Source organism: Drosophila ficusphila, unplaced genomic scaffold (assembly GCF_018152265.1).
Source record: "Drosophila ficusphila isolate 14025-0441.05 unplaced genomic scaffold, ASM1815226v1 contig_668, whole genome shotgun sequence".
Lineage (NCBI taxonomy): Eukaryota > Metazoa > Arthropoda > Insecta > Diptera > Drosophilidae > Drosophila > Drosophila ficusphila.
The window spans coordinates 568,188-587,831 of NW_025064601.1; the positions used below are offsets into that span (position 1 = coordinate 568,188).

At 41.8% G+C, this 19,644-nt stretch overlaps 1 protein-coding gene across 1 annotated transcript; it reads right to left on the bottom strand.

The window, feature by feature from the left end:
* Nucleotides 1-3,626: 3,626 nt before the first annotated feature.
* Nucleotides 3,627-18,523, bottom strand: LOC108101892 (homeobox protein unc-4). Its single transcript, XM_017206456.2, is given in 5 exon segments — nucleotides 3,627-4,889; nucleotides 4,891-5,133; nucleotides 5,980-6,119; nucleotides 6,472-6,650; nucleotides 17,541-18,523. Coding segments are annotated over 5 exon segments (1,737 nt in total). The 5' UTR covers nucleotides 18,205-18,523; the 3' UTR covers nucleotides 3,627-4,378.
* Between the last annotated feature and the right edge of the window lie 1,121 nt (nucleotides 18,524-19,644).

Below are 19,644 nucleotides of genomic sequence, written 5' to 3' on the forward strand. Positions count from 1 at the left end.
CCAGGTCCTGGCATGTGTGAGTCTCCGCTCGGCGGCTGACTTAATAAATTGTTTGCCATTAATAACAATAAAAATAGATAATCTCCGTATAACAAATTAATGACGTGCGCTGGCAGACAGAGAAAGCATGATATGACAACCACTGGGGAGAAGGAGAGGGAATGCCGTTCGAGGGTGGAAAAATATGAGAAATTTTGACTTCACTTGCTACGATACACTTTCCTACACGATAAGGAACAACATCTGCAGACTTTAAGTTAGGTATTATGTGCAAGAATAATACCAAGCGATAAGAAGACAAAAGTAAACCCTTCGGATTAAAGTGCAGAAAGCGTAACTTCGTAACGCCTGTTACTTTTATAAACGTCGAACTTGTCGAAACCGTTAAAAAATTTAACACTGAGAGGTTATTTTTCCTTCGTGGAAGCACCATTATCATTTACTTTTGTTATGGAGCTAAAACAACGCTCAAGTATTTAACAATAAACAAACAAATAGCTTCGGCTTCAAACGAACGTTGGCAAACGCACTCGAGGGGCAAAAAACGGCTAGGAGAGGAATCAAATGGTCCAGGGGCTCAATTTGTTGATTCTTTCCGGCCAACCGAAACCTCTGGCTTGCAGACCAGTGTTTCAGCGGTGGTTGCTCGTAGAAACCTGATGCCGAGTCATAACCCGCGGACAGGACTCCGAGGACCGAAGCTGAGCAGAGTTTTCCGCAGGGGACGGGCCACTTGTCGCAGCGGGCGAAGGACGAAGGACGAGCAAAGAAGGGGGGAGGAACACAGGACGCAAGCCGCAGGACTTCCCCTGGGAGTCATGTAGTTGAGTACGGATTTGAAGTAAATTAAAAGTCACTCACACCTTAGTTCATTATTATGATATTTGGTGTCAGCGCCCCGTGTTGGTCCAACCCCTCGAAGCCGCTCTCCAGGGCGTGGCGGAAAAGACGGAGCTCCGAAACCCAATTATAACAATATGCCCTGATTTCCCCCTGGCCAGGCGGAGGTTTTCAATTTGTGGCCTACCTGCTACCTACGGCCGGACAAAGGGCCCATCGTAAATTAAACCAATAACCATAACTATGAACTAATAAGCCGAGGTGCTCGGCGCGAAGAGGCTTTAACACGGCCCGAAACAAAGAAAGTGGAGCAACTGCCGGCCGAGAAATGCTGCTAATCATCGCACAATGAAATAAATTACATACATTGTTTGGGCGAACGAGAGTCCGGATTCTGGCAGTTGAGCCCGCCGGAATGCCCGCTGTGAAAATTGAAAAGCGTTTGAAAGGCAAATAGAAATCGAACGGGGCAGGGCGCAAAGATTAACACCAAAACAGCCGAGTACCCGACTCATGTTGCACGTTTGCTTAGAGTGTGAATAAATTAAGGCATCAAAAATCATAATACAAACGATCGGGCCACGATAAACACTTTGATTAGCGTTCCCCTGGCCCACGGGTCGGGGTTCTGGCTTCGAGCTCCCGCTGCGAAATTGAAATGGAAGCAACTCCCGAGACCAGGTCGATAAGTCGGGAGAGCGGCAAACACCAAAATACCCATAATTATGACAATCATCTCTGGTATCCACCGATTCCAAGTCCAGTTCGAAGTCCGAGTCAGAGTCGAAGTCCCAGGTCTCAGATCTTGGGTCTCAGGTCTCAGGGCTCGGGATTCCGGGCCGCTCGCTGTTTGGCCGCTTTATGGCGGAGCGCTTATCCCCATTGTTGGCCCTATTGTGAGGCCTCTTATTGCTGGCTTAAGAATCTGTTACAGAAAACTTAAAAGCGTCGCTTTAATAACTTTATTGATTTCGATTAAGCGCAATAACGTATGATGGTCGTCATTACCACCGCCACCACGGATCTCTACTTCGAGTTGCAATGGGTGTTTCGGTTCTGTGGAGCGCAGGTGTTCCCACTTCGTTTGGCTACCAAATCAAAAGCGAAACATAAAATGTTAAAAATTTACCTTAAGTTCACTTGAAATCGTGTTTTACCAAATGCCAAAAATTAAGAAGGTGCTTAAGTGAGTTGCACTCTTTATATTATATCATAGGTAGTCCTGAAATGCTCTTTAGACCTGTCAAGCATCTTTGTTAGTAAGGATCCTTTTAGGCCAATCTTTTACGTGTAAGGTGTCTATCATAAAACAGCCATCTGCTAAGCTCCTTGTAGCGCACAACTGAGTCTCGTATACCGAACCCATGTCCGAGCGGCGATTGGCCCAAAATAAACAATCGGACAATGAACAATAAGCTTAACGAAAATATTTTCAGCTCAATAAAAAACTCATTTACAACAAAGCGCGGGCCGCAGCGAAATGGTGAGACTGGCAGGCACTATCTTCTGGTCGGGTTTATGGAGCTGGGAATGGGCCGACTATTTGTATGTTCGTGGTATGGTACATACGCACAAATAAACCTAATGAAAAACGTGTGAAGAATGCCCAAGAGCGGCCAGTTTGATTTGCATCGAAAAGTAATTGGGAAATAGAAGAAAGAAATGGAAGAGGAGTTATAAACGCTCCACGGGGGCAGGCGTACCAAGACCAGGGGGGACACAAGAAATCAAGATGAAGACGTGGAAAACCCTCGAAATCATGCACAATTATTGAAATCCATAAACGTAATAATCATATCAACAGGCAACAATAACAACCAGGCTAAGCCATTAACAGCCTGCCACAAGCACGTGTGAGGGGAGGGGGAAAGGGGGGGGTCGGGAATTGGTGATCGAGGCGAAAGCGCGAACACTACAAAATTAATAAGCAACAAATGAAATGGACCCACCCCCCACCCCTTCGCACCCTCCTTACCTACTCCCCCGCTGGGAAGAAGCTGAATCGGGTAATCGGTTTTGGCGTTCGCAAAAAATTGACCGACACCCGAATGCAAATTCAATTGACACTTGGCTGCCCTTCGACTTTGGAACAGGTTTTCCGTTGCTCCTCTTTCCCTGCGGTTCCCGGAAACTTGGCCCCCGTGGGGCTTCCTGATCTTAAGGGCCCGACGCCCCTGCTCAACCGCAATTGGGTAATAAAGCGACCGAGTTGCAGCTTGATTAATGAGGTTAACTCAAAAACTGGTTCCGAGTTCAAAAACATTGGATTCTTGGGCTGCTTTCTTGGTAACTTGGTTAATGTAATGATTGAATGGGAAAAAGGTAATTATGAACTTGAAAATTAAAGTGAATAAAAAGTGACAAGAAACCAAATGATAATTTATCCATATCCATATTAATGCAGGGGACTTTCACCAAACCATTTTATTGCAAATTTATGAACCACAAATTCGTTGCTATAAAACGTTGCAAATGTTATTTAACCATGGAAAAGTGCCGACGGGAAAATGTAGCCTTGTTCGTCCAAAGTTACACCGCAAACAACACAATCGAAATGCTTTCAGACCTTCAGAACCCTGAATCCGTTATTTGAACGGCCAAGCTTATTAGCTTCTAGTCCGAGCCTTTGGATAGCTCCTTTTCAGCCATTGGGACAATCGCAAACATTTGCTCGCCGCTCCGCAAGGATAACGCTTCTCAAACATCAGACTTAAGTGTGTTTTTGATGCCATTTAAATTGCCGTTTATTGAATTTTGCCATTTGGCTTGGCTGCTTTTCATTGGGATTGGGGGGCCTGCGCATTCGTTTTATTTATTGTGCTTAAGCTCGCCTCGAAATCAAAAGGGGAAATAATAATCGTAATTTGTTGTTTATGTGGTTTTTCTCTCTTTACAGATTCGCATTTATTCTTGTTTGACAATCAGTTTCAGATACAATATAATTTTTAGCAGCCGTTTTGCCGTTCTTTGCATGTCTATACGTAATATTGTGTGGGGTTTCTTATATTTGTAATATACTAGCCTGCCTTTTGCCACAAAAAAAAAATTCCGCTTACTTAACTTGTTGATTTCTATGCAATTCTTTGTGTTTTTCTTCGTCTTCGTCTTCGTCCTGTTCTTTGTCTTTCTTTTTCTTTTTCGTTTTCGTTATCGTTTTGTTTCGCTAAATTAAATTACATTTTTACACAGTCTCACGCAAACACACACACACACACACACACACTGCACTCTCACAAACGCACTGTTTGAAAAAAAAATGTCCTTAGTTGATAAAGTATTACGTAGTTATATTATATTATTTATGTTTCAAGCATTGCTATATTCGCATTGTCTATATAATACGAAGTAAAAATAATAAATTCATTTACAACACTAATTAAGTCTCTCCCTCGAAACGGGGTCTACACCAAAACAAAAAAGGGAACATTACAAATATATTCGAATAAATAAATCACTTAGGAAGTATTCAAGCTCTGAACCGAGGAAACGAAGCTGGAGAGGATTGAGCACAGTGTCCTAGGGTCCTCACTGGGATGCCTCACGTGTTGTTGAACAGCAGTGACTCGATGCTGAAGGGGTTGCTCCGGCGCATACTGATGGGGGATGTCTGGTGGACCAGGTTGGCCACCGCCGCCGCCGCCGCCGAGGCGGAAGCGCCGCCGGAGTGGTGGAGGTTGTGCTGCTGCGGGTGGAGGTGGTGGCCCTGCCCCTGACCCTGACCCTGACCCACCACCAGCCCGTGGTGCGGCTGGCCGCTCTGCAGGTTCAGCTGGTGGAAGGCCTTGGCGGGAAAGAGCAGCGGCTTCGGCGAGTGCTCCCGCTCCCGCTCCTCCGACTCGTTGCCGTCCATCGGCTCCAGCTTGCCGAACAGGGAGCCACCGCCCACAGTCCCGTTCGAGAGCATCGGGGGCGCGGCCACCGAACTGGGGCTGCCCAGGCTGCCTCCCCCGCCGACAAAGCTGCCCGCCCGCGAGCTCTCCCCGTCGCCGTCCATGCCACAGTGGATCGAGGAGTTCTGCTGGGAGGAGCCACCGCATCCGGTGCCCCCCGCCCACCGCTAGCCGGACGGGACTCACGGCGTCGCTGTCGCCCTCGTCGTCACTGTCCGTGCCGCCGACCACGTCGATCTGGATGCCGTCGTCCTCGAGGTCCGAGTCGGAGAAGGTGCCGTTCGCCTTGTGCTGGGATATGTACTCGGCCTTCAGGGCCTCCAGGTCCACAGTGATGCCCTTGGCCTGCAGCTTCCGGGCCTGTCGGTCGATGGCCTTGGCCAGCTTCTTCCGGCGACGGGCTCTGCGGGCGGAGGGTGGAGAGAGAGGGGTGGGAATGGGTTAGTTTAATGAGGTATCAATTTGGGCTGCCCTAAATCAAGATTGCTAAGAAAGTTTAAGGTATTTTTTAAAGTTAACGACTATGCTATAAAGCTGCCATAGAAAGTATCTAAATATCTATATAAAATAATAGGAAAGGACGCTAGCTAGCTAGCCTTACCAATAACGTCAGCAATAAGATGTGCTGCGATTTATTCTTTAAAAATGTCGAATTTTCTAATTTATAATAATTATTATTTCAGTACTAAATATATTTTTCTTCACTTTTCCTAAGTCTGCTATACATTCATTATATTACGTCGTATTCCAAAAGTCATTCTGGTGTGATAAAATACTACGATTTAATATAGTCGTTCGACTCGGCCGTATCGGTATATTACCCTGAAATAACATAAACTGAAAGACTAGTTTGCATAGAAACAGTCAAACGTGGATTTCTAGTTCACAGATACGTTGAAAACTTCTGACTGCAATTATAAATGATATGTAACTGTATAAAAATCGTCATAACTTATAAAAATAAAAAAAATTTGTTATTTCGGTACAGATCGCACTCCTATACCATATACCAGATTTGTCTAGTAGTTTTGTTCACTTCGCTTCTAACCAAAAGAGTATAAAAGCTTCGGCTTGCCAAAGATAAATTTATTTTCTCTTTTAAATAACCAATATGTCAATCCACCGATCAGAACCAAAGCAACTATCTTATTAATTGAGTTAGGTGTATGGGCAGAACAAGTACAAATGCAAAAAATTTATTTTTATATATTTTTGGGTAAAATATTGACATTGGTTGGAGGACTCTTACCGTTCTTTGGCCTTAAGCTCGTTGGGCGGAATCGGCTCGCCGCTGCAGGTTTGCGGCTGGGCGTTGTGGGCGGGGCGGCCGGGTCCCTTCTTCGTGTGCTCCCGCTTACGGACTTTGGCTCTTCGATTCTGGAACCATACCTATCTGGAACAAAGTGTATAATCTCAGCAAAGGTGCTCGCCAAACGAGTCATGGACTTAAGATGTAACTGCAAAGGTATATAAGCTTCCGTTCTTGTTTTGTAATTGAATTTACAATTAAAACTCAACTTTTACTCGGGGATTTTCCCGATTCGGCCTCTAACTAAACTGCAACAGAAAATCTGTACTTATTTGGCTACCAAGGCTTGACCGAATTCAACATAATGGACTTTAACTCCTAGTCTGGTGTTCTATCTTATTAAAAGACGTTATGCGATCCAAAGCAGTTGCAAGAAATCCAGTTTAATCTATGTGCAGGCTGCCCCTCCGCACCGAGCGGAACTAGACTCACCGCAACTCGCGACTCCTTGAGGTCCAGACGCATGGCCAGAGCCTCCCGCATGAAAATGTCCGGGTAATGGCTGGCGGAGAAGGCCCTTTCCAGCTCCTCCAGCTGCCAGGAGTTGAAGTTGGTACGAGATCGCCGGCGCTTCGCCGCACTGCTGTCGTCGTCGCCGTCGCCGGGAAAACCTGCAAGCAACGGCGAACGAAAAGTGGGAAATTTAAATAAATTTATACAAACAGAACAAAGTAATTAATGCTGGTGGTTTATTAGAACTAATTAGGGTAGTGCCGAAGTCCAAAAACCACGAGCACACATGGGACCCGAAACTAGACAAAAAAAAAAAAAACAAAAAAAGGAAAAACTAAGGAAAACATATAGCACAGGAACATGGGCGCAAAACACTTTGTTCCCTACACTAAAAACCCTATAATTAAGTGTTGGAGAATTATTTAAATTAACCGAGATACAGGGGCAAACACAGAATGCATAAATATTCATAATCATATATTTCAATTACACAGCCAAGGGGGCTACCAACGAGCAAACGAGTGTCCCCCTTTTGTATGTGGTATAACTCACAACTCCTCCCTTTCGAATTTCCAGCCGGCGGCCCTCAATAAAAACGAAACAATTTAATTCTGTTTCTAGCCGCCCCGCTCCTTCCGACCCATAAGGTTGCTAACTGCTCCGGCCCTTCGATCCTTCGCAGGATGCATAGTTTTCTATATTTATACAGCAGAAGGGGCGTGGCCGGCTCTCACATTCGCGGAGAATGCATGCAAGAGGTCCGCAATTTATCAAATTAACTCAGATCTGGCCGAAGGAGAACCGGCGGAGAAGATTAAAAGACGGGTAAAAACGCGGAAGGGAAAGCAAGCAAAGGTGTTTGGGTATTAGATTATAGCCGAACGGAAACACAGCGAAGGCCAGTTAGAGAGTGACGATTAAAACAGGTACATATTATATATTATTAGCAAATGTGTTGTCTTCTATGGGAAAATGATCACAACCTTGGAACAAGAACCTATCCTAAAATGGGTAACCAGCCAAAAGCTTGCTAATACGAATTCATTTAACTAAATAAGTTGGTTAGTCGCAATAACCATCTAAGAAAAGGAGTTACAAACGAAACTAGGAATACTTTTATTTACTGAAATAAAATACCCAAATATGGGTATTATTTTTAAACAGTTCTCTTAAACATTTTTTTTCTTAACTGTGTCTAAATTTATGTTCAGAACATAAATACGTATTGAGTATATTTCACCCACTCTGGTCAGTCGATATTGTCGGTACTTCTGCATCGACTACTAAAACTATACATTTGGCTTTCATTCGGGGAAAATTAATGCATACAATTCAGGCAATTAGTGGCTCTATTTTGTATCGCCAAGTGATGGACGTACCATTTAAAGCGCCGCCACTCATCTGACTTTGTAATCGCACTAATTTCGGTTTTTAGACGGACACTACCCCCTCCTTACCCTTACCCTTACCCATACCATTACCATTACGCTCGCACCTCCCCTCTCCCGCCCCTTTGGCGGCCTTGCCACAATTTGCGGCCTACCAACATACGGACACCACACCGCGCACCCGACATTAAAGCGCAATAACAAGAGGACGCCCTTAATGAATAGCTTGCATTCTGCTGCAAAGTGTACCTAATTATGCGTGCCGCACTGTTACACTTTGGTCACTCGCTCCCCGTCTCTTTCGCAGCTCGGAAACACGTTTGGTTTGGTTTGGTTCAAGCCTTCGGTGTGCGAAAGAGAGGTTAATAACTCAATAACAACTCAGAATACACGGCGCAATGATAGAGACATTAGAGGCAAGCGACAAACAGCAGACAGCAGACAAGGACCGCAAAGGGGAGCGAGCAAGACGGCCTGCGCAAAGTGCATTCAAATGACTTAATAATAACGGGTCGAGCCCCTGGAAGGGCGGCGGGGGCTCGCCGCAGAGGGGAGGGAGCGCTTTTTCAGTGCCCGACGACTGGAACATGATTCATGCTCTTGGCCCTTTCGACGGGTGTGGGAGCAAATACAAACGGTAATTGAAATTTATTATGATTATTGCACGCCCGCCGTCTACATATGCAATGTGCAGCTTGCAATGTGCATCGTGCAGCCCCCGATTTGCGAGTCTGCAATTTGGCAACTTGGTATTGATTCTCAAAAATCCCCTAAGAGCGGTAACACCGAGAAAGGGAGACGGGCTTAAATTTCCACTAAGTATAGTTCGGAATATCACATTTCTCTAGGTATTACACATTGTTTAAAAATCGTTAAAAAATCAATTATGTTGGGTTCAACGTTAAATAACGCAATTAAGAAGTCAAATAGAGTAATTGTCGAGTTTAAAAATATACCTAGAAAATATTTCTGCCGATATATTCTAATCAAATTCCTTGCAAGAACGCATCGATTCTCTTTATGGCAGAGGGTATTATAATTTCAGGAGGCACCTCAGACCCCAAAAAGTATATATAATGTTGATAATCATGACGATCAAAATCGAAATACGTCTGTCCGCCTGTCCGTCTGTCTGTTTCTCAGTTTTAAAGCCATCTTGATCAAACTTTCCCAAAAGTTGTGTAGTTATTGCACGCAGTATATAAGTCGGAACGGACCGGATCGGCCGACTATATCAGGTAGCTCCCATACAAGAGAATGAAATAAAAAATTCTCACGTCGTTGTTTTTGATCAGATCGACTTGATTTCATTAAAATCCGACAACGTTATAATATAGCTGCCATATGAAAGATAGAAAAATGTATATAGAAATAACGGAAATAAAATTATAACATCGTTGTTTTTCATCAGACGAGCACCACTTTAGGAATATAGAGTTTTCTAACGACTCTTTAATTAAGAATTCAATTTTATCAAAATCGGAGAACTAACTATATCAAAATGTAGACCATTAATATAAAAATCTTCATAGCTTCGATGTTGTGTAGCCTTTATGTATTTTGTTCAACATCTTTGATGTTTACAAGGGTATATCAGCTTTCTTTTTTGTTTTTAATTAGAATTACTTTTGAATTTCATATAGCTGCCATTGGAAAGATCGAAAAATGTGTGTATGAAAAATGGCAAAAAAAATTATTACGTCATTGTTTTTATTCCCGCTAGCATGATTTTTAAAATATTGGTTTTTTTAATAACCCTTGAATCGTGAAAATAATTTCATAAAAATCGGACAACCATATCATATAGCAGGCACAAAAAAGATCGATAAATCTATATAAAATTCATTAGACGAGCATAATTTGAAATATAGAGCTTTTTACCGACTTTCGAATTTTAAATTAATTTTCATTAAAATCGGACGACTACCTATATTATATAGCTGTCATAAGAACCATCGGCGAAAGTATAGAAACTAAATAAAAGTATCTACATAGCTTTGATGTTGTTCAGCCTTTATGTATTTTATTCGGCATGTTTGAAGATTGCAAGTGTCGAAGCTAGCTTTCTTTCTTGTTATTTATTTCATACCATTGATTTGGTTTAAGTTCAGCTAAAATACGAGTATATCAATAAATGTGTTTACATATACAAATCAATGTTTTGTTATTAAAGATATTTTCTTTGGGGAGGGGCCAGAATGGAAACACGTCAAAAAGAGGCAAGGAACGGAGGCGGCGAAATCGGAAGGATCGCCTATTGAGTGTGTGCTGTTGCATGCCTCAGTCACATTCCGTGGCATGCTATTTTCGTTTACAGCGCGCGTCAGCCAGGCAATATAACTGTTACGCATACACCACATTCATATATACACCACATTCATATACACACACCACTCGCCAATCACCACACCCCAACCTCTCGCCGTTTACCCAGCTGCCTCGCCCCCCACTTTCGCCTCACCAGCCCTCGATCCTTTCGGGTAAGCCACTTAAGCCATAAAAATTAAATCGAAAAAATAAAAAAAAAGTTAAGACAAGAACGGCCAGGAAAAAAATAGGTGAAGAAGGGAACCACATAAAAGTTTTCGAAAAAATGTTCAAGGCAGGGGTGCAGTATTCAGAGGGGGTGCGATAGGTAGTTATTAGAATAAAATAATTCCGAGCTTATTTCCTTTTTGAGCCTTCTGATTAGAAGGTACAATAGATGAAAGGTCTACAGTACGTTAAAAACATGTCCTTGTTATTAACTAAGTTGTTTCAGAACTCACTTTATACAAGCATTGGACATAAAATAAATTGGACATAAAAATAAAAAAAATTCATAGCTATGAACCCATAAATTGTTTTAGGTTGCGAAACAATAAATTTAATTTTGAAAGGGCTAATACTGCCTTAACTTCTTTAAGGTATTCGTCTGCATATTATATTCTCATGTAGGGGGCTTTTCCCAATAGTTTTTTTTATTTTACATTTATTTTACTATAACGTATTCCCTAATGTCGAGCAAAATACCGAAATTCAGCAGAAGTAACAAAACAATGGCGATAACATTTTATTCCTGTTTTTTTCGATTTATTCTATAGATGCTATACGACATCCAACTTTGGAAAAGATTAGTTCAGTGAGGCCAGTGGGACTGGTTTACACAGAAAGGGGCAGACGGACAGTCGTGCACGCCTAGCAGATGGTGACACTGAAGAGTATACATACTTCAAGGAGTCCAAGTGTCTCCCTCACTGCAAAGGTATACAAATTCTGTTTCATTAAATCTGTGGCCGCCACAGAATTTAGAGGTTGTGGGCGGACGACTTTTCTTAAACTTATTTCGCTGCGCGTTCTCTACAAGAGTCTGTATGCTTAATTCCAATATTGTAGCTCTAGTTTTCCATATGTCGACGGGTAAACCGAAAAGCGGACACGCCTCCAAAACTGATAGACGTAAAAGTGGGCGAGGTAAATTTAAAAAAACTAACTAAGGACGAGAATCCAAATCACTTAGCAAAAATGTTGTACCATCAAAACTGTGGGATCCACAGATTTTTGCGGTTTGTGGGCGCAATAGTGGGATTGGAAAAATAATTACTCTACGACTAACTGGAATACGAAACCGAAAACATAACTTCGATTTTTAAAATTTTAGAAAGTCGAGGCTTATCGAAAAGACCGAAACCTATTTCAAATAAGAAAAAAAGCTAGCTTTGGCGAGCCGAAGTTTATATACTCTTGGAGTCATCAAATATGTATGTCGAACAAAATACAATAAGGCTACACAACATGGAAGATTTGTCGATTTTTTATTAAGTTCCTATATTTTCGACGTTCGTTTATATGACAGCTATATGATATAGTCGTCCGATTTTAATGAAATTTTATTAAAAATTTGAGAGTCGGAAAAAAACTCTATATTCCAAAAATAATGCTTGTCTGATGAAAAACGATTTTATTATTTTATTTCGTTAATTTCCCTTAATTTTATATACATATAGATTTTTCGATCTTTCTTATGGGGGGGGTAAGGTTTTAAAAAAATTTTTTTTACATTTTTTTTTTTATTTTTTTTCTGAATGATAAATATGTTGAGAACATTGTGTAAAAATTTTGAGTCAATTAAAGTCAAACTAACGGAGTAACAGCGTTTTAAACAACCGTATTTGGACGTATTTTCACGTATAAAAATACTTTGAATCGATTTTGCCGAAGACGTTATTTTGAAAGTCGGTGAACATCAGAACTCAAAATCTACTGAACTGATCCTTTTCAAATTTTTAACACAAATTCTCAATATAAATACGCAGGTAATCAGGAAGAGGTTTTTTTAATTTTTAATTTTTTTCTATTTTTAAAAAATAAATTAACAGCGATTTTTTAAGCTAAAATCGCACTTTTGACTTTGAAGTGCTCCCAAAAATAGACAAAAAATAAATTTAAAAAAAACTCTTCCTGATTACCTCGGGAAATTCATTATCTTTACAACGCATATCACATTTTATTTTTAAGATGATCCGTTAACGCCCTATGATGTTCACCGCAAAACAACTTTTTTTAAAGCGCTTCGGAAGATTAACCGCCACAGGCTTATTTCTTAATATTTTTTAATAATTTTTTTTTCCAATACTCTTTAAAAGTTAAACAATGACATGTAATTAAGCTCAATAAAATAAACTTACTCATTTCGCCGCAAAAAAAGATCAAACATGGCCCCTTTTTTGGCCTTTAAAACCTTACCCCCCCCTTAAGGCAGCTTATCAAAGTCATCCTATTTTGATAAAATTTAATTCGAAATTCGATACTTGTTAAAAAACACCATCTGGAAGAAATCAAGTCGATATGATCGACAACAACGGAGTCGTTATAACAGGATTCTACTGTATATATATATAAAAAAAAATTATAACATAACACAAGCACGGTTTTTAAAAAAGGAGTTTTTGAATAACCCTTAAATCAAGAAAAAAAAATGCATTAAAATTCGATTATCTTTTAGCAGCCATAGAAGAGATAGAAAATTCTATTTAGAAATCATATAGCTGCCATTGGAGCAATTGCAGAAAATGAATTGAGAAATCGTTATAGCTTCGCTGTAGATAAACATACATGCTGCATATTTAGTAATTCGTTACAATAATGTATATTACAATGTCAATCCTATAAAGATTAGACAACTATGTATATTATATAGCTAAAATAGAAATGAGAATTTAATGGAGAATTAGACATTAGAAATTTGTGAAGTCGATGTCTTATACACATTAGATTCAACTGTTTGTTAAAGTTTTAGTTTTTTGAATTCATTTTATTACATACTGAGGCTTTTAATACAGGAACTTAAACCAAAAAGAGCAGAACGAGGCTAAACAAATTTTCCACGAAGTACCGACTAATGTTTTAATGTTTAGCTCAATACAAAACTAAGAACTTAAACAACTGTTGATCTTATAAACAAGAGGGATCATCCACAATAAATCATCATCAAGAAAATTGTCTCATTTCCAGTCATCCAAAAAGACATTCTTCGCCAGACGAAAAAAATCCCATTAAAAAGCGGAAATACTTAAAAAGTCAACGGTATTACTTTTTTTTTGATAAGCGACCTGAGTCTGCGGCCAAATCTCATTGTGAGCTTGTCTGCCATTCCGTTGGAATGGAACCTTCATGCCATCATTCCGCCGTTTCATCAATGGTCCGACTTCCGTTTTCGGGAGAGCGGAACGGTAGTGTTATAACTATGTGTTGACCCTGCACAGTCCCTTCCAGTTTCTGTTTTCCTTTGTTCGGATTTCATTAGGACCGGAGAACAAGACAGGGGGAAAACAAAATGGCGGCCCAAAGTAAACTAAAAATCGCATGATAAATGATTCCGATCGTCTTATGACAGTTTCTTCATTTCCGGCGTGAAATGAGCAACGGCAAGCAAACGTCACGACGGCAATGATGACTTTCCACCAACCACCCACATACACAGCCCATCGAAGTCCCGACACCGGGCTGCATGTCAACTCTCTGCCGCAAAATGATTTATGAAGGCAATCCTGCCTCTCCCACAAAACACCCACTCCACAATTTCCACAATCTGCACAATCACCAGCCTAATCAAATTGAATCAAATCCAATTAATAATTACTTTTCAAGGAGGAAGTGCTCAAAAAGTGCCTCTGCGTTGGCTGCAATTAATTAGGCCCACGATCTGGGGACAGAACGCCGAGTCGAGCCAAGTGCAGTTAATTACAACAAGCGGGCGACCACGCCCTCCGCTAACGCCCCGCTTTGGATATACGCATTATGGCCATAATTACACCAACTAGCCATCATTTGTTAATGCTAATTGGCCAATGAGCCGTAACGCGCCGTGGACTGATCGGCAGTCCAGTTTTATGCCGAACTGGGAGTTCGGGTTCTTACTTAATGGCCAACTGGGCGATCAGAGCAAATGGCGTCCCATAAATTTCGGGTCTAGTCACTGCTCTCCGCCACTTCTCCGCCCAAACAAGTTACGGACAGAAAGAAAGTCACTTACTCGTATTGCAAGCAAGATGGAGTTAATGTGTCAATAGGAAAAAGTCCTTCTTTGGCTAACAAGAGTTACCCGGAATTAGACCGATTATGGCATAGGATAAATTACCGATGAACACAACACACTTTAGACACCTCAGTCAAAAATTTTTTTTTTAACATTCTTTCCCTTGACTTAAAAAAAGTCTTGTAATGCAATAATATAAACTCGGGGTCAGCAAGCTAAGAAAAAAGCCCCAATTCGTATATGTTCTCGTTCCGAAGGGAACGTTGGGTAAAACTTAATTAGGAAAAAATATCTAAAATAATCAATAACCATGTTATGTTCAAATATAATGTTAAGGAATCGTTTCAATAAATATTTTTCGCTTTATAGGAAATAATTCACAGGCATGGCAGCCGATCAAAACATCAAAAAGATCGAAGCTATAACGATTTTTCTATTCATTTTTATATATTCGACTATTGTTCATATGACGGCTATATGATATAGTCGTCCGATTTTGATGAAATTTAATTCGGTATTCAAGAGTCGTTAGAAAACTCTATATTTCAAAATTCATGCTTGTCTGATGAAAAAATACGATGTTATCATTTTATTTCCGTTATTTCTATATAGATTTTTCGATCTTTCCTATGCCTTTTTTTTCTCGATTTATGGGTTATTAAAAAACTTCATATTTTAAAAATCATGCTCGTGGGATTAAAAACAACGACGCTATAATTTTTTTTTCATTCTTTATTTTTTTAATCCGAAATTCAATAGTAGTTAGAAAACGCCATCTGGAAGAAATCAAGTCGATCTGATCAAAAACAACGACGTGAGAATTTTTTATTTCATTTTCTCGTATGGGAGCTATCCGATATAGTCGGCCGATCCGGCCCGTTCCGACTTATATACTGCGTGCAATAACTACACAACTTTTGGGAAAGTTCCAGCAAGACAGCTTTAAAACTGAGAGACTAGTTTGAAGAGAAACAGACAGACGGACAGACGGACAGACGTACAGACGTATTTGGATTCAGATCGTGATGCTGATAAAGAATATATATAATTTGGGGTCTGAGGTGACTCCTTCACTGCGTTGCAAACTTCTGACTGAAATTATAATACCCTTTGCTCTGCAAGGGTATAAAAAAGGGACCGAAACTAAGAAACCTCGAAAATGGCTAGAAACGGCTATTGGGATCGAAAACAATTAAGAAGGGAAAGCAAAGTAAACATTTAAGTTCGATTCGCACATCACAAATTCGACTATTATGTCGTTCTTTTCTTGCCTCAGTTTTAATGCGGGTTTGGACAGTTTGATTATTGTTTATGGACAGCCGTGGATGGATCCCAATTTTGAGTCTTCTATCTATTCCGAGCCGCACAGCAGGCGACTGCTACTTTGTATGCTAAACTGATATCGACGAAATCAATCGAACTTTACATAATAATCGTTCGCTGATTAGCTAAATCAATAAATGTGTTTTGCAGGTAGCAAAAGTCAGGCACAATTGGCCCGGCTGATAAACAGAAGCTCCGGTTGAAGCAAAAGCGATGGAAGCGCAAATGACTGACAAGCCGAGAACACTTGGAGGGCTAATTGAATGAATTAGCATATTGTCCGTGCCCGATAACAAGCAGTGTTCCATAGCCACAGGAAATAGAAAATCGATCCGATCCGACCAAATGGGTCGATCGCCCGGCGCTGACCTCCACTGTCGATAGGAGGCGCGTGTGTTATGGGACTCGCTAATTTATTAGCCGATCTCGCCTCTGAATGCTGGGAAGAAATTGGTGAAAGTGGGTGATGGAAATTGATTGAATTCCAGGTTACCACATATGTACACGTTTCTGCGACTAGCCTTGGAAACCGTCAGCCAGTATTAGTTTTTACTGAAATGCCAGTCCCATTGATGATCGAAGGGGTCTCTAATGGAATTTACTTTTGAAACCGTTTTTTGGCACATAACCCAAATGGAATTATTTCAAAACAGTTTGTCAACATACAAGGTTAACTTTTTTTGAAAATCACACGAGTGGGAGGTTTCAATGAGGAAAGCTGTTTTGGTAGGTATTGCGGATTGGCTCATTGAATTTGGACTAATGAACCAAAAAACTGGTTGAAAACTCTGTTTACAAATAAGCTCGAGAAGCCCGCTTACTTATTTTTTTATAGCTAATCTATAAAAAATTGTTTGAACTGTTTTTTTTAGTTTACTTTTAATACAATACTTCTGGATACCGTTCATATATTGCACCACTTCAACAAGTTTATGTAAACAACTTGAATTCTAAGAACCTTTTAAAAAAATAAGTCCAAAATAGGTTCAGGCAAAAAGTTTTTTTTAACTTATTCATTTTAAAGAATTCATTAATTTTGACCATCCTCACCTCTGAATCGATCTAGACTTGTTCGTCTGTCCGGCTGTCAGTTTTTACGGTATTTAAGTACAATTACTCGAAGAGGGAATTGAATACAGATATGACAAGAAAAAACCGTTAGTCGAGTGCCTCGACTATAAGGTACCTATTACTAATAGGTAGCATGGCATCGGCGTGAAAACTTTTGAATCTCGCCTCCCACCCAGAATGCAGAGTGGGCGTGGCGAATTTTAAAAAACTTAATTCGCTGCGTGTTTATAAGAATCAAAATGAGCAAACAAAAATGAGGCTTGTGAACAGAATAGTGGGCGTGGAACAAAAATGTTTCAAACGTACGAATAACAAGAATCTAAATTTTGAATCCCAATATTTCAGCACTTGTAGAATACGACGAACATACAGACGGACAGACACCCAATGATCAATTCGTCTGATAATACTGAACAAGATGGGCATTCACTTTGTTTTCGTATATTTCGTCGGTTTTTTCGTTCGACTTGACTGAGTGGGAGTAAGTCTTTTATAACACGCTTACCAATTGCATGCTAAGTAGTATCTAATCCCTGATTTAGAACTCTTTTTAAAACGAATCGGCATTACCATATATCCTAATTGCACCCTTGTATGAAGTTGGGTCATAATACTTATAAGTTCGGCATACAGAACTTTCTTGTTAATCCCAACCTTGTTAGAATTTCTTTTCGGTGTATGACCAAGAGAGCGGAAATAGAGTCACCCTGGGTGCTCCACTGTACTAGGACCCTACACTCCGCACTTACCTCCATCCTCGTTAGATCCTTCACTGGGCGGACCCGCCGGCGGCAGGCTCTGCCGGTTGCCGATCATCAGGCGGTGCTGAATCGTGGCCACCGTGCTGGCGACCGCCGCCACCGCCGTCGTCTGAGCGGCGCTCACGTTCCGCAGGGCCGCCGCACTTAGTCCCGTTAGGTTGGCAAACGCGTTGCTGGCGTTCACCGCCGCCATTTGCGTTGCGGCCGCGGCAGCGGCGGCGTTGCTTGGGTGACCGCCTGCGGCAGCATCGAATCGGGGGCGCCCCAGGAAGGGTCCGTTTGGGCCGAAAACGCCGGGCACACCGAACTGCAAAAAAGGACCCCAGGGCGGGACACGGACGCCGCCGGGCGCCAGTTGTGCGGCGGCAGCGTACAGCTGCAGGGCGGCCGTCGGGTGGAGGCCCTCGGAGGGCATGCCGCAACTGGAACTGGAACCGACACCAGAAGTGGACGGGGAACCGGTTGGCAGATGCTGATTGGAATTCCTGTGAGCGGTACTGCTGCCTCTGACGGACTCTTCCGCCTCCTTACTACTGTGATTGCTGTTGCTGTTGCTGTCGTTTTTGTTGTTGTTGATATTTCGGCTGGCGGTCGAGTTGTTGTTGTGGATGAAGAACTTTTTGCTATCACCCTCGAAGGTCTCCAAAACCATTATGGGCGGTTGTTTAGGCCATGAAACAGGTCTATTTGTGCACAATTTAGTGGGGGATCTGTGGCTTGAGGGGGGCGGGGGGATCACTCGCGTAGGACTTGGGAAAAAAAATTTGTTTCTTTTTGTCTCGCTTGCTGTTTTGCAGAGCCGACGGCCGGCGTTGACCAAACAACGCGTCTTTTCAAACTGATTAAATAAAACTGCACGGGGCCCGAGTTCGGAATGCTTCTGTCGGGCTTTCCAGCGTTCATCAGCTTTTTCCGTGAGCAAGCGGGTGGGCGAGCGGGCGTGAGCGAGAGCGGGAGAGCGCCAGACGCGCTCGCAATGAAAATTCAATTTGAACTGAGCAGCGCACTCGACGGAGCCAGCGAGGAAACCCAGCACAGGCAGCGACGTCGGCAATGAGGGAGCGAGACGCACGCATTGGCGCACGAGGTGCGAGCAAGAGATAGTGAGGGTAGATTGTTGCCATGTTTTTTGGACGAGAGGCGAGTGTGTGGGAGCGAGAGAGAAATTCATCAGCGGCAGCAACAACCACTTAATTTTTATATGTGCCGTTTCAATTTTGATCAACTGCTGTCGCTCCTTGAGGGCCTTTTCTCTCTCGCTCTCCCGTTCTGCCCCTCTCCATCGTTTCAGCACTCTCTGCGTGGCCATTTTGGCGTAAGAGCGGGACAACGATATGGCAGTCACATGGCAACTTCCATTGGCTCGCTGGAAAATAGGGGGAATTCGACGGCCGATGTTCTGCCGATGTCGCTGCCGCCGCCAAGGCGTTAAGTCGCCATTGCCAGAAACGACTTGAGCAGTTTTCAATTTTCCTCAGCAGTATGTGGAGTTTTCCAGGGCGGAGTTATGCGGCATTTTTTCAATTTGCCGCACATCAACTTATTACGCTGCCACTGCCGACGCCACTGCTGCTGCGCTGCCGGCTGCTGCCAACTGCGTGCTTCGTCATAACCATAAATGGCAATTCTCTTTGCGACAAATAGAAAATGGAAATTCGTTAGCATTTAATTAGCCAAAGGGAAAAGGCTGCTTAGCCTGAACGCGATTGTCAGGCGTTGCTGGCCGATTTGGTAACACTTAGAAGTGTTTTTCTTGAAGCAAAGTAATAAAACTTACGCCAAAGCCTTTAGAAACCCCAAATTTTAACTAAGGTTTAACATCAATAGAAATTATTTACATAATTTTTAACTAAAAGTCGTCTAAAGATCTATTTGTAAAGGAGTATAAAAATGTTAGTCTTTTGAAACATAATTTGTTATTTACATTTTTAATATTCTAAAACCTAAGACTTTCGCACATAAAAATAATGTTCCGTATTTACACATAAGTAAAAGGAAATACAGTAGATCCCGCTTATAGCGACTTTCAAGCGACCGACGATTTTTCGTCGTTATACCCGGAAGACGCACTAAGCAGAAGGATTTAAGTGTA